This window comes from Microtus oregoni, unplaced genomic scaffold (genome assembly GCF_018167655.1).
Source record: "Microtus oregoni isolate MIOR12 unplaced genomic scaffold, Mior012 000038F_ref0000394, whole genome shotgun sequence".
NCBI classification, from domain to species: Eukaryota; Metazoa; Chordata; class Mammalia; order Rodentia; family Cricetidae; genus Microtus; species Microtus oregoni.
Genome location: NW_024543097.1, coordinates 1,952,754 through 1,967,012, shown reverse-complemented (window position 1 = coordinate 1,967,012; position 14,259 = coordinate 1,952,754). Strand labels below are relative to the sequence as shown.

At 42.9% G+C, this 14,259-nt stretch overlaps 1 protein-coding gene across 1 annotated transcript in view; it reads left to right on the top strand.

Moving 5' to 3' along the window:
• The window catches only part of Plekhm3 (pleckstrin homology domain containing M3), a 161,554-nt gene that overhangs the window by 77,732 nt on the left and 69,563 nt on the right, over positions 1-14,259 (top strand). The window contains exons 5-6 of the mRNA XM_041631814.1: positions 1,641-1,834; positions 13,368-13,431. Of these exons, the coding sequence (XP_041487748.1) occupies positions 1,641-1,834; positions 13,368-13,431 (258 nt within the window). The remainder of the gene's footprint in view (positions 1-1,640; positions 1,835-13,367; positions 13,432-14,259) is intronic.

Genomic DNA, 14,259 nt, shown 5'->3' with positions numbered 1-14,259 from the left:
GTGTCAGCAGACTGGTTTGGAGAGTCCAGTTACCCACATGTGAAAGTATGCAACATTAGTTATCTCTCTCCACTGCACACATGTGACAGTGTGCACATTAGTTCTCTCTCTCTCCACTGCACACATGTGACAGTGTGCACATTAGTTATCTCTCTCCACTGCACACATGTGACAGTGTGCACATTAGTTATCTCTCTCTCTACTGCACACATGTGACAGTGTGCACATTAGTTCTCTCTCTCTCCACTGCACACATGTGACAGTGTGCACATTAGTTATCTCTCTCCACTGCACACATGTGACAGTGTGCACATTAGTTATCTCTCTCTCTACTGCACACATGTGACAGTGTGCACATTAGTTATCTCTCTCTCCACTGCACACATGTGACAGTGTGCACATTAGTTATCTCTCTCCACTGCACACATGTGACAGTGTGCACATTAGTTATCTCTCTCCACTGCACACATGTGACAGTGTGCACATTAGTTATCTCTCTCTCCACTGCACACATGTGACAGTGTGCACATTAGTTATCTCACTCCACTGCACACATGTGACAGTGTGCACATTAGTTATCTCTCTCTCTCCACTGCACACATGTGACAGTGTGCACATTAGTTCTCTCTCTCTCCACTGCACACATGTGACAGTGTGCACATTAGTTATCTCTCTCCACTGCACACATGTGACAGTGTGCACATTAGTTATCTCTCTCCACTGCACACATGTGACAGTGTGCACATTAGTTCTCTCTCTCTCCACTGCACACATGTGACAGTGTGCACATTAGTTTTCTCTCTCTCCACTGCACACATGTGACAGTGTGCACATCAGTTATCTCTCTCTCCACTGCACACATGTGACAGTTTGCCACGTTAGTTAGGTCTCTCTCTCTGCTCCACTGTATTTCCAGTGTACTATTTACCTCCACTTAGAACAATGCTGTTTTAAAGAACATTCAAGGATTATAGGGTGGGATGGATGTTGGCAGCAGTCTGCCCACACTCACGGGGATTCCGCTAAGGGCGTCTTCTCTTTGGGCCATTTCTTTTTCGCTGTTTGGTTTCCTCATAATTTTTATTCTCCCCCCTTCTTTTTTTTTCTTTTCTTGAGAACACCAGTTTCTTTGTTTTAGTATTTCACAATGTGTGTAGTTCTTCTGTTTTAAGAAAATACTTTTTTAAAGTATCACAGACTATATATACATGCATATATATTTATGTAGTTTTTAAGAACTATGAGTTCTTTTCCCACATTGCTCGAAATGATTACAGATTCACAGGAAACTGAACATATTTTTAAGTACCTTTCACCTAGTTTTCTCCTGTGGTCACATCTTAGGTGACTGCAGTAGGATTTATAAAGCAGAGCTATGACACAGGTGTGGGGGATCTGTGTAGTTCTGTGCGCTCTCAGGTATGGGCTCATGTGATTACCAGCACAGTTGAGCTGAGTTCATGAATTCCTTCCACATTTGCCAGCTGAGCTTCTGGAAGGTGAAAAGAGAAGCTGCTCTTCACCTAGACGTCTGCAGAAACGCTACTACCTTGCCACCAAGGTGCGGTTCCCGGGCAGAGCAGGCAGCTATGGAAAGCTGGGGGATTCACCAGCACTGATGACCAGCGTTTGTTTTGCAGGTGTCCAAGCAGGCCAAGGAGTTTCTGGAGTATGTGTATGAAGAGCCGCTGATCGACATCCAGCAGGAGAATCCCATGCTGTACCTCCACGCAGAGCCGCTGGCCACGGTGGTGCGGCTGCGGCAACAGCTGAAATCACTCCGAGCATATTTGTTCAGTTGCAGGGCCGCAGTGGCGGAGGATCTGCGGCGCAGGTAAGTCACAGATGCCAGCCCATGCCGCTTGTTTATCCTGCTTGCCCGGGTCTGAGTGTCTCCCTCTCCCACCTCCTGCCCGACTCATTTCACTTTCTCCTGGGAGCACCTCAGTCAGTTGATCCAAGCTAAAACGAACATCACTTCTCAACCTAGCTCAAGGCTTTGAACCCATGAATGAGTACCCAGAGCAGTAGAACTTCCCTGCCAGGATGCTAATGTAAGGGTGCTTCCACAGTCATACAGACCGGTCCCAGAGCTTTCCTAGGCTTTATTACCACTTACCGTCAGTAAGCATGAGCAGGTTTGAAATATTTCACAACTAAAAGCCCCTTTAATATTTCTGTACAAAACCAAATATACAAACTTTGTAACTGCCGTAGGCAGAAAAGCTTGGTATTACAGTGCATGTCCTAGGCTTCTGCCCTTCACCTTGCACTTGGTACGGGCTGCTCTTCTTTCTGTAACTGAGTCAGCTCATGGGTCATAGAACACACAAGGCCAAGCCAAACTTGCATATTTAAAATGAAGTTAAAATGTGCTTAGTCTCATAAAATCTCTTCTTTTACAGTTGTATTTTATGAGCATTTAAACTCTCACCCTTGCCAAATATGAACCAGTTTATACTTGACATAATTGTTGGTGTCATGCATAAGTCATTAAAATACCTTTTGATTGTTTTCGTTTTCATAGAGATGATAAGCCACATACATTAGTCATAGTAAATGTTTTTGGTAGTCTTTGGGAAGAATCAAAATGATAGGTTTGCAATTTGAGATTCAACTAGATCCAAAGAAACTGACAGGACCATAGTCCTGAAGAAGACATTCCAGAAAGAACTCAGTGTAGACAGTGAAAGGGGCATGCTCTCCAGATGAGCTCTTATGATATAATAACGTGAAGGCAGCCGCCATGGAGCGAGACACTGCTCATTCAGTTACATAGCTGTTTTCCAGAAAATAATAGACACTTACTTGTAGATGGAGGCTGCTCATTTATTTCCTGGCTTCCCAGACCCAAAACAATCACACAGAAACTAATAAGTAACTCTTACATTTTAAATTAACTCATTTCTATTAATCTGTGTATTGCCGTTTGGCTGTGGAACAGGTAAGGTTCCATCTGGTGTCTGTCTTCTTCAGTGGCTACATGGCATCTCCCTGACTCCGCCTACTCTCTTCTGTATTTGTGTTCTGATTTCCTGCTTGGCTTTACTCTGCTCAACCACTGGCCCAAACAGCTTTATTCATCAACCAGGAAAAGCAAAGCATATATGGACGGACAGCCCACATTACTTATTTTCATATAATCTAGACAGATCTTAATTTTAAAAGCTTTGAACATGTATGTAGACAAAACACCCATACTCATGAAATAAATATAAATATACCTAAAAGAAAAAGTCTCAGGACTTGCTTTGGAAGACAGTAGAATTCTCTGTCTTCAATTCATTTAGCAACTGAATTAGAATCAAGATTTTTTTTTTTTTTTAGTCCTCAAAATATTCTTATTTGATACCTCAGTACTTTTTGGCTTTGCTCAGAGCTTATGTTTCTTGCGGCTGTATTTGTGGATGATAATGAACATGCACATGGGAATCCTACTAGATACCTTTCCAGTATAATGTTTAGCTTTGGTTGAAGTAGCCCAAATAGGGCATGCATTTGCAAATTAAATAAAAGGCTCCTTCTCTTATGGATGACTGATAGCCTCCACTCCAGCAGTCCAGTGGTTTGCCACAGGGTGCTATGCCTTATAGCCAGACCACCAAGGGAGAGGTGCGGGTTTAGGAAAAAGGCCTTGAGAAGCTATTCCCAAACCATGAGAATGAAGACAGCAACCCTCCTTTCCTTTCCACTCATTTATTTCTTCTGGGCTTGCTCACAGCCGTTACATAAAGCAACACGTATAGTTCCGAGTGGCTAGACGGACCGGCTGGGAAGGAAGAGAAGCACAGATGGGTATTAAATGTCACTTGAGACACTGAACAGTGAGTGAGACCAGTCATCTACTAAGTGTAAGGAAGAGATCTTACAATTAGTTTTTCTTGTTTCCCTATTGATCTCTTATCAAGATGTCTAACCAACCCATCCATCCAGACCTACAGAGTTTGAATGAATACATTAGAGAAATAACTGATCCAAGGAGTCAGAATATTTAGTCGGGCAGCTCTCTCTGGAAGGTCAGGCTACTCTAGGGTATATAGTATAGTTCACTTAGGTAAGTCTTTCTCCTTCCTCCCCTTTTCTGCTTACGTCTATTTTTGAAACCTTTTCTTGATAAAGTCCAATTTTGCTACATTAAAAAATGTCTACTTCAGCTTCTGAGATAACTGCTAAATTATCCTCTCCCAGAATGGTTGCAAGACCTTTATAACTAGTCTAGCTAATATCACTTCTCCCCTCTCTAGTCAAACCTTTACATTAGGTGCATTATTAAAGTTACATATGGGGTCAGAGTCTGCCCAGATGTAGCCAAGTATGTTGTTCAACTTTCTCTCATAGTCTGTACTTGGAACAAAGAGTATTGTTTTCCTCAGTACAGTCACAGTTGTGGGAAGGAAGCACGTTTGCATAACCGAAGCATTTCCAGCAGTGCTGGTGCATGGTAGGCGCTCAGTATACAGGATTATTGTTGCTAACAGCGCTTTCATATCAGATTGTTCTTGCATCTAACCTTAGTGTTCCACTGAGAAGACTCCTGAGGTCCTCTCTGCCTGTCTGCCTGACTGATCAGTTCTGTTGCTGTATGGGTAGGAAAGCATGCACGCAGGGAAGTAGGCTTGAAAGCTGCCAGGGTCTGAGTGTGGCAGATCAACTCTGAGAGCAAGCACTGAGATAGTGTTTCCTAGCAAACCTCACAAAAAGCATTCTGTTTTGTTTAATTTTCATGTTGTTAAGTCCCCTACACTTAGGTACTGATAAGACAATGTTGGGGATAGTGCATACCTGAATCCCTGGACTTAGGTATTAGAAGTAAGAGGATCAGGAGTTCGAGGTTATCTTGGCTATATAGTATATTCAAGGCTGGTCTGGGCTACTAGAGATCCTGTCACAATAATATAAAGTGCAGTAAAAATAAATAAAATAATGTTTGGTGACTGGGTGTGGTGGCACATACTTGTGATCCTACATTTATGACGCTGGGGCAGGAAGAGTAGTCAAAGCCATTCTGTGCTACATCGAGATGGTGAGTTCAGCCAGGGCTGTGTTGAAGACCCTGTCTAAACAAACAAACAGAAAACGAAGGGTGATCAAGTGGGTAAAGGCACTTGCTTCCAAGTCTGATGACCTGAGTTCAATCCCCAGAACCCACGTGGTAAAGGAAAGATCCTTAGGCTTGCACATGCATCCCGTGGCACAAGCATGTGTGTACACAAACACGCATGCGCACAAAGTAAAGAAAAAAGATCAGTACATTAGTGATGAGTAGTACTCATACAGCTTTCCTTTTATAAGGGGAAGTATTTGGACACGGTGGGTCCTCTTATATTATTTCAACTCTTTTGACCTCATAGTTCAGTAACTATGACTGTTTAATGCAATAATCTCTCAGACTTCCTCTAACAATGCTTCCTACAGCAGTCAGGAATAATTTCAACTCTGCTGCTTCTTTGTCTGTAAATATAGCTGTAAATATGAGAGGGGATTGTTACCTACTTAATAAGCTAAAATTCTCATTTCCAGAACCATTTCACACCTGCTCTTTCATTTCTGTCTACAGAAATGAGATTTTTAGGAACAAAATGAGCCAACCATCCCTTTCGAGATGCATGCCAAGCTCACTCTCATGATGTGCATTTTAGGGTTCTTTCTGAGCAGAAGACAGAGCATCTCAGGGCAGGGAAACACCAACAAGACAGCGGAGGGAGGCTTCTGGGCCTAACTGGTCATAAGAGGCATTCTCTTCCTCCCTGGTTTTACTTCAGAATGAGAGTGGTCATTAATCACCAGCAAGTAGGCCCAACATGCCGAAGACCTGTCAGCACCATATAAACAGAGTAAAGCAAACTGTTAATATTGCTGTCGTGAGAAAACTGGAAACAGACTGATTAATTGTATTGGCGCTTGACCGCCAGGGAGCCAACTTGGGTCTCTGCCTTATTAGGGAAGTCACAGTTTGCTTTTAGGCCCCTTGTTATTATGACTGTACGGTTTTCGTCCTCACTGTTTTTGTTATTGTTGTGAAATGGATGTCTCATTCTCGAATCTCTGCTGCAAATCTTGACTGGCCGCACTGATTAGTTTAGAAAGAGTCAGTGTCTTCTATGAAGCCTCAGTGTTTACGGCACTGACAGCTCCCAGATGGTGACCCTGTTGAATTAGTGCAAGGCCTTGTTAACTTTTTGTTGTTAGAAGAGTTATTTATCATGTCCACACATGAAGGTGTGTGGAGAACTCTGGGAAATCTCGGCAGTGTCAAGAAGCATGGAATCAGTAGCCATTAAGGGACATGTTTTGAAGGGACATGAAGAAGAATTGCCTATATGTTCAACTCAACTCAGGGCCAGGAGCATAGGTATAAATCAGAGGTGCAAGACAAGGGGTACCTCAAGATTGAACTTGGCCATTGGACCTGTTTCGTTTAGCCTTACAGGGATGGCTTCTACCAAGCTCTGAAATGACATTTTAAAAGTAGGAGTTGCCCATACAATGCTTGCACCACATGTACATACACACGCACACACTTACAAGTTGGGCCTGGTGTTATGTTTCTGTAATCCAGGAACTCCTAGGGCAGATGGGAGGCAAAGGCGGGAGAAGCCTTGGAGTTCACTGGCCAACCAGCCTGTCATGGCAGAAGAGAACAGCAAAAAGGAGGCCTTGTCTCAAAATAAAAAAGCAAAGAGGGTGTGGGGGATGTGAAGACTGATATCCAAGGTTATCCTGTGACCTCTACATGTGCTTCATGGTACATTCTTACGTCCATACTCACATACGCATGTAGTGATGTGGAGCAGAGCAGCGGGCTGCGTTCCAGCCGCCCTGGCTCCCGCACAGCTAGCTTTATACCCGAAATAATTACATGGAAACTGTATTCTTTTAAACACTGCCTGGCCCATTAGTTCCAGCCTCTTATTGGCTAGCTCTTACATATTGATCTAACCCATTTCTAATATTCTGTGTAGCACCACAAGCTGGCTTACCAGGAAAAATCTTAACCTGCATCTGTCTGGAGTGGGAGAATCATGGCAACTCTTGACTCAGCTTCTTTCTCCCAGCATTCTGTTCTGTTTACTCCACCCACCTAAGGGTTGGCCTATCAAATGGGCCTAGGCAGTTTCTTTATTAATTAACCAATGAAAGCAACAGATTAGAAAGAAATCACTCCCACATCATACGCACTAATTATAATTAATCATATTGGCATTTGACCGCCAGGGAGCCAATTTAGGTCTCTGCCTTATTGGGGAAGTCACATATTCATACATAGCTTACACAGCCATACACAGATTAAAGAAAAAAGGAAAATTTTTCACACATACACACACACACACACACACACACACACACACACACTCACAGTCCCACTTCTCTTTGAAATTCTGAAGATTGCATTGCACAGAGCTTCCCTCAGTTTTATGTAGCAGAATCTAGTTTAGATATATGACTCTGCTCCACTGGAGTCTCTGCTCGTCCTCTTGCCCCTTCAGGCCCAGCATCTCCTGGAAGATACAATAATGCCTGTCCTGTTTCTTAACCCCAGCCTATCTCGTTCATTCACACTGGCTCCTGGCGTGGAGGCATTAGAGACTTTTAGACATGGATTGTAAGCTTGAATGATAAGAACAATGTGTCTTGGCTGCTGGAGCCTTAGCTCTCATCTCAGTTTGGGGGTACCAAAGGCTGGCAGCATTCTCAGATTTTGTTCTGTTGAAAGACAAACATGAAGGTGCTTGTAGAAGGAGCACGAGCAAGGAACTCAGGACCACGAGGGGTGCACCCACACACTAAGACAATGGGGATGTTCTATTGGGACCTCACCAAGGCCAGCTGGCCTAGGTCTGAAAAAGCATGGGATAAATCCGGACTAGCTGAACATAGCGGACAATGAGGAATACTGAGAATTCAAGAACAATTGCAGTGGGTTTTTGATCCTACTGCACGTACTGGCTTTGTGGGAGCCTAGGCAGTTTGAATGCTCACCTTACGAGACCTGGATAGAGGTGGGCAGTCCTTGGGCTTCCCACAGGTCAGGGAACCCTGATTGCTCTTCGAGCAGATGAGGGAGGGGGACTTGATCGGGGGAGGGGGAGGGAAATGGGAAGCGGTTGTGGGGACGAGGCAGAAATCCTTAATAAATAAATAAATTAAAAAAAAAAGAAGTAGCAGAATCAGTAGAAGAGCAACTTGGACATTTCTCACAGGATGGATTGGGAGTAGGCTGGTACACTATGCTCCCCTGGAGTTGTGATTCCAGGTTGCCACAGAGCTAAAGATTGCAACTGGGCCACCAAGACCAAAGAGGGGGACAACAATAATAATGTAGTAACAGCAGTGCCGGCGGCTTGGTGGCCCTGAAGGTAGACAGTCCTGCCCCAGAGCCCACCTCTGTGCCAGCTCTCAGAGCTGGTTGTCTCGCCTGTAAATGAGCATGCCTACAGATAAGGGAAAGCACCTGGACAGATTGTGTACTCAGCACTCTCAGCTGCCCTGTTTTTAAATAACCATTGAAACCGAGGAGACAAAAGATAAACAAGGAGGAAGAAGCAAAAAGAAGCTGAGTCTAGAAGCATCGAAGAGCCTGGGTCTTTCTGTGTAAATAGTCCATCATTAGGAGGAGTGCCCAGATGTGGGCTTGGCCCTGCAGTGAAGACACGGGGAATCCCTCAGAGAACATGTCCTGATTGTTCTACCACATTTAACTAATCCCTTATCATTTAGTTTCCCTCATCTGGACAATCTAAAACAAAAGCCCAGAATAAACCCATTTGGCAACAGTATTATCATAAAGTAGGGGTGTGTGTGTGTGTGTAGGCATTCACATGCCGCTGTGCCCATGTGAAGGTCAGGTTCTCTCCTACCACCTTGTGATCTGGGAGCGAGGGGTCCCAGTCATCATGCCTGTCCACTAGTGCCTCTCACATCTCCCTAAAATAGCGTCATTAAAGATCATAATTTATTAATACTTCAAGTGAATTAATAGCACTTCTCTATACTAAGTAAATAATACACCTTTTTGTTTATTCTCTAGAATTAGCCGGGCTTTTATGGCTAGTTTCAACTTAGTTCATTTAAACCATCATTAACTAAAGTTGGGCTATAATCTTGACAGATTAGCTGCACGAATCTTCCAGAGCTCAGAGGTTATAACATGTAGATAGCATTTGAAAATGTTCGAAAGCAAGTATCCTTAGTTTATATCATAATTAATTGTTTTTGAACCAATTCTGGAAATGTTTGCAAGTTGTCTGTCTTCCTGTTCTCTTGTATAGCCTCCCTTCTTTGGCTTTCTCCATAGGTCCAAAAACATATATTAGATATTTTATATATAAATATACACATAGATATCATAAACCTTAAATGGAGATAGAGACTGCCTGCAAGACAGTGTCATGCCATAGTAAATAGATTCCTAAGTTTTGAGGAAGGACTGCTAGGAAGGTATATATTAAATATACTAAACCGTATACACGTATAACTCTTTGCTGAAAAATTCTTCCAAAAGTAGGAGTAATTTTCTCTTTTCCTAAATTAAATGAAATATATATCATTACCTAAAATCATTTTCTGGACCACTGTCGGAAAAGTGTGACATTCTCGTTCCTATTTAAACTACTTTAAGAATTTGAGCTAGGGTATATAAAAATGACATGATCTGTCACTTTTACAACCCGGCCCCAGAATAATCACAGCCCAAATTACTTATCAAGCATTGCTAGCCGAGGCTGTAGATTGTTGCTAAGTAGCTTACACATACTTTCTGAATGACCGGGTAAAAGAAACCCTTATTTCTTGTAACTATCTACTCAGATATAATACCTTGTGCAATCTTGCCACTTTTTCAGCCAATGAGATTAGCAAAATGAGGTATCTAGAGAAATGATTGAAGCTTATTTCTTCAATGTGGGTTCTCATCGAAGTACCTGCCTTTGATTTCAAATTGTTTTTCCATTAGCTCGAAGCATAGCTGGACGCATGAGTCCTCTCCACATCTAGCCTAATGTAACTATTTCAAGAGAGTTTGCAGCTCATATCTCGAACACCAAATTGCTTCTTCCTGGGATGCCTCACGGTGCTTTTTACAGATTCTGATGTGGGTGCAGGTGCCCTCCAAAGCCAAGACAGTGAGTGGCTCCTGCAACTCACTACAAATTACCTGCCCTGGATCACATATTCCTGACAAACACAGTAATGTGTGAATAAATGGTTTTCTTTGTAAATTATCCCTTACTCACCCCTATTTTTCTTTGAGATCCTTATTATTCAGAAGCAAACTCTGGAGGTCTGTATTTGTTGTTACCTTTTTGATTGTGTATGTGAGTATGTGTGTTGTGAGTTTTTTTCTTTAAAGCCTGTTTGAATTGAGGTATTTCCATTGCAACCCCCCCTTCACTTTAATTGTGTGTGCATATGTGTATGTGTGCGTGTGGAAGCCTAGGGTGTTATTCCCCAGGAGCCTTGCACCTTGTTTTTTGAGACACAGTGTGTCATTGGCCTGGGGCTCACTGATTTGGCTAGGTTATCTGGCCAGTGAACCCCGGGGATCTTCCTGTCTGCCCCCACTAGCACTGGAGGTACTTGTAACCACATCTGGCTTTTTTTAAAGCATATTTTTATTCTTTTGTCAGTTTCATACATGTATATATTGAATTGTGGTCATTTTACCCCATCACCTTCTCTCATCGAAAGCTTTCTTCTTCCCCCAAAGCCCCCTCCACTTTCATGCATATGTGTGTGGGAGCCACTGAGTTTAATTAGGGCTGCTTGAAGGGACATGGGTAAGAGGCTATTTTCTAGAGCATGGGCAGCTTATAGGTGGTTATGCTACTAAAGAAAGCGACCCCTGCCCCAGCTGCTATTGTCGGTGGTCCTTCAGGGGCTAGAGATGGCTTAGGGCTGAGACCGTGTCAGTGCTCCTCCCTAGGACCTGAGACTCTTAACAACCACATCAAGTGGCTCACAACTGCCTGGAACTAGAACTCCAGCTCCAGGGGGATCCAACTTCTTTGGCCTCTGTGTGCACCTGCACTCATGTTCACACACCTACATGTAATTTAAAATATTTTTAAAAATCTTTCAAAATAAAATTAGAACACTCAAAATCTACTTAAAAGATTTCTCAGGGAGGGATGAACCATATTCCCTACTATGATGAAATGTTGACAGGCCCAGTGTTGTGCACTTCTGTGCATACACATCTGTAGATACATATCTCATACACATCTGTAGATACATATCTCACAGATGTAGTGAGATCATGGGGATAACCACCATATCATGTTCAGAAGACATCTTTTTGCAGCTTACTTCCCCATCCTCCAGTTCTTCTGTTCTTTTTGTCCCTCTTCCAAGGTTCCCTAGGCCCAGGAGAGGGTGATACAGATATGCCACTTTGGCCGAGAACTTCGCCATCTCTTATTTTAAGCTCTTTGACTGTTTCCGTGTCAGTCGCTTCCCAGTTAATAAGAAACTTCTCTGACAAAGGCCAAGAGTTGTCCTAATCTGTGGATATAAACATGAGTATTTAGAAGGCATTTGACCACATCTGTTTAGCAAAGCAGCAGTCATGAGTTTCCCCTGGGGACTGTGATCTTCCCTGGTTTACAGTACTCAGCATATGCTGTCTTCCGCCCAGGGATCAGGCCTCAGATGCCATCAGAAAGCTTGGTTCCCCCCATGACACTCAATACCTGGTGTCTTTACGTGTGTTCCAGGAACTGAACTCAAGTTTGCCTGATTATCCAGGAGGAATCTTGCCAACTAAGCCCTCTTTCCAGCCCCAGTCTTTGGATTTTTAAGAGACAGTTGTGTGTCTCTGAGTTCCTGCACATGTTACATACATAAATAATTCTAACAGAATCTTGTAAAGAGCCCACTTTTCTCTGAGTTTAACACAGTCCTTTACTGTCCTGAGTGTTGGGGCTTGGTGCGAGTTAAGTCCTTGGAAATTAGTTAGGTTAAATGAGTCTTGATTTATTTAACTTAATAACATAGAACAAAATGAAATGAGGTCCCCCTTGCTTTTCATGTTAAGGCTATTGCCTTTGATTTCATAGGCAATTACCTCTGCATGTTTAACCCCAAGTGTCAGCTAATGTAAGGGCTCTGAATCACATACGACCTTTTTCCTTTTTAGTTTTCATCTTTTCTCATTAAAACAAGCTATAAATGAAGCCTAAGTTACCTTCCCAGTATGTCAAACGATTCCAAAGATGATAAAATGGAACCATTGGTACTGATCTGCATGTGCCAGTTGATGGCAGGCTTCTTCAGTGTTCTCTGGTAACAGAGAACTTGCTACTGCTCTCTGTCAGTGACATGATTTTCTTTGGTGGGTGACACTGCCTGTCCTGGTCTTAGTGTTTGTGTCCTTCTTCCATCTTTCCTCTGTGATTAGTATGTCTGCAGAAAACGATTTAGAGAATGTGTTTCTAGTTCAGTTTGCTTATAGGGAGAGGGGAGAAAGCTACCCTGTTGCCCTGCTGTGGAAATCCATATGCCTCCTCTAGGCACAAGAGCGCAGCCCTGTCTCTAAATGTCTGTAGGAAAATCCTCTCCTCTCGGATTCACATTAACAAGCATCGCTACAGGAGATACCTGAGAGCTTATATCTTGATCCACAAGCAGAAGGTAGAGAGAAAGGCACACGGAGTGACACGATTCTTTAAAAACCTCAAAATCCACCTCTCGTGACAATAGCTCCTTTTAGCAAGACTGCAGTCCGAAATCCTTCCCAAGTAGTTCTACCAAAAGGGGGCCAGTGTTGGAACAGATGGGCCTCTTAGGGCCATTTCTATTCAGATCAGCACCTTATTGTTACTGCTACAGAGATGTTAGGAATATCACGTTCAGTTGTTCTTGTTATGCAGCATAGCAGCTGGACCAGCATAGACGCTGGGTTTGAGATATATGTGAGTAAGATCACACAATTTGTCGGAGACATAACTAGTACAGGAAAACAGAAGCAGGGCCAGGCAGAGTGGTACACTCCTGTAATCCCAGCATCTGTCAAGCTAAAGAAGGAGGGTTTCAAGTTCAATGCCATAATGGGCTATATATCAAAACCTATCTCCAAAAACCAAAACAACAAAAATAAAACACCAAAAATCAGATGTGTCCTAGAACACTACATAATACTATAGTGGTTCAGATAACAGTAGAAATGAAAAGAATGTATTTATTTATAGTATTTGTGGTATAAAGAAACATGTCAGAGGACAGAGCAGTATTAGAGATTTCTCAGAGGGTTGGAAAATAAGCAGAGGTGAAAGCGGGGAGGACTGAGGGCAGAGGGTAGGAATTCTGAGTGAGGTTTAACATAGGAAAAGGGTAGAACCATTGGTCATTTGTGTATCTACCTTTGTTTTCAGAATTTTCCCCAGAGAATACCTCCTTCAACACATCCACCTGTATTCTCTTGCTGACCTGCAGCAGGTAAGTTCTCAGAGGGGCCTTTCAGTTTTGTTTTCTGTCAGAAGTCACTTTGTGGATTATGGTTTTGGCACGAAATTAATCTGTCTTGTGGTAGTTTCTTCGCACTCAGTTAATTTTTACTCTGAATGAGAGGGAGATTTAGTCTGAAAAGATACTGTGAGACAATGACGAGCACCCAAGCATGGAGTCACTGGGGCTCTCTTCATTGCTGGTGGGATGCTGAGTGGACGACCATCTGGAGGGTGGTTTAGCAGCTCCATAAAGGTTAGATTTCCGTATAATCCAGGGATCCAACTCCCAAGTAGATGCCCAAGATAATGATAAAACGTATGTCCTTAGGAAAACTTGTGCGTGAATCCTGGGTGGGGTGATGTGCCCCTGCCCTTCAGCCATGAAGGAGACCGAGGCAGCTCAGGCCTCATGGCTGGAATAGCAAGACCCTGTCCCAAAACAAATCAAACAAAATTTTCATTTTTTTGTAAGAATGCCCAGTGCAACATGATTCACAATAGGAAGAAAGAGCAGGGAACAACCAGATGTTTATCAGCTGATGGGTGTTGTTTCTCATTATTACATAACATTGTCTAGCCATAACAATGTGTGAAACATTGGTACACTCTACAACATGGATGAGCCTTTGAATCCAGACAGGGAAAAACAGTTTAAGTGGCGTGTCCCACAGTGAACAATTCGTAGTGACAGGAAATAGATCAGTGGCTCCAGCCTCTGGAAAGATGGCGGTGAGGAGAGACAGCAGCCAGTGAACACAACCAGATAGGGTGCCTTGTGACTAGACTAAAAATAAGTCATTTTCTTTAAAATAATGAA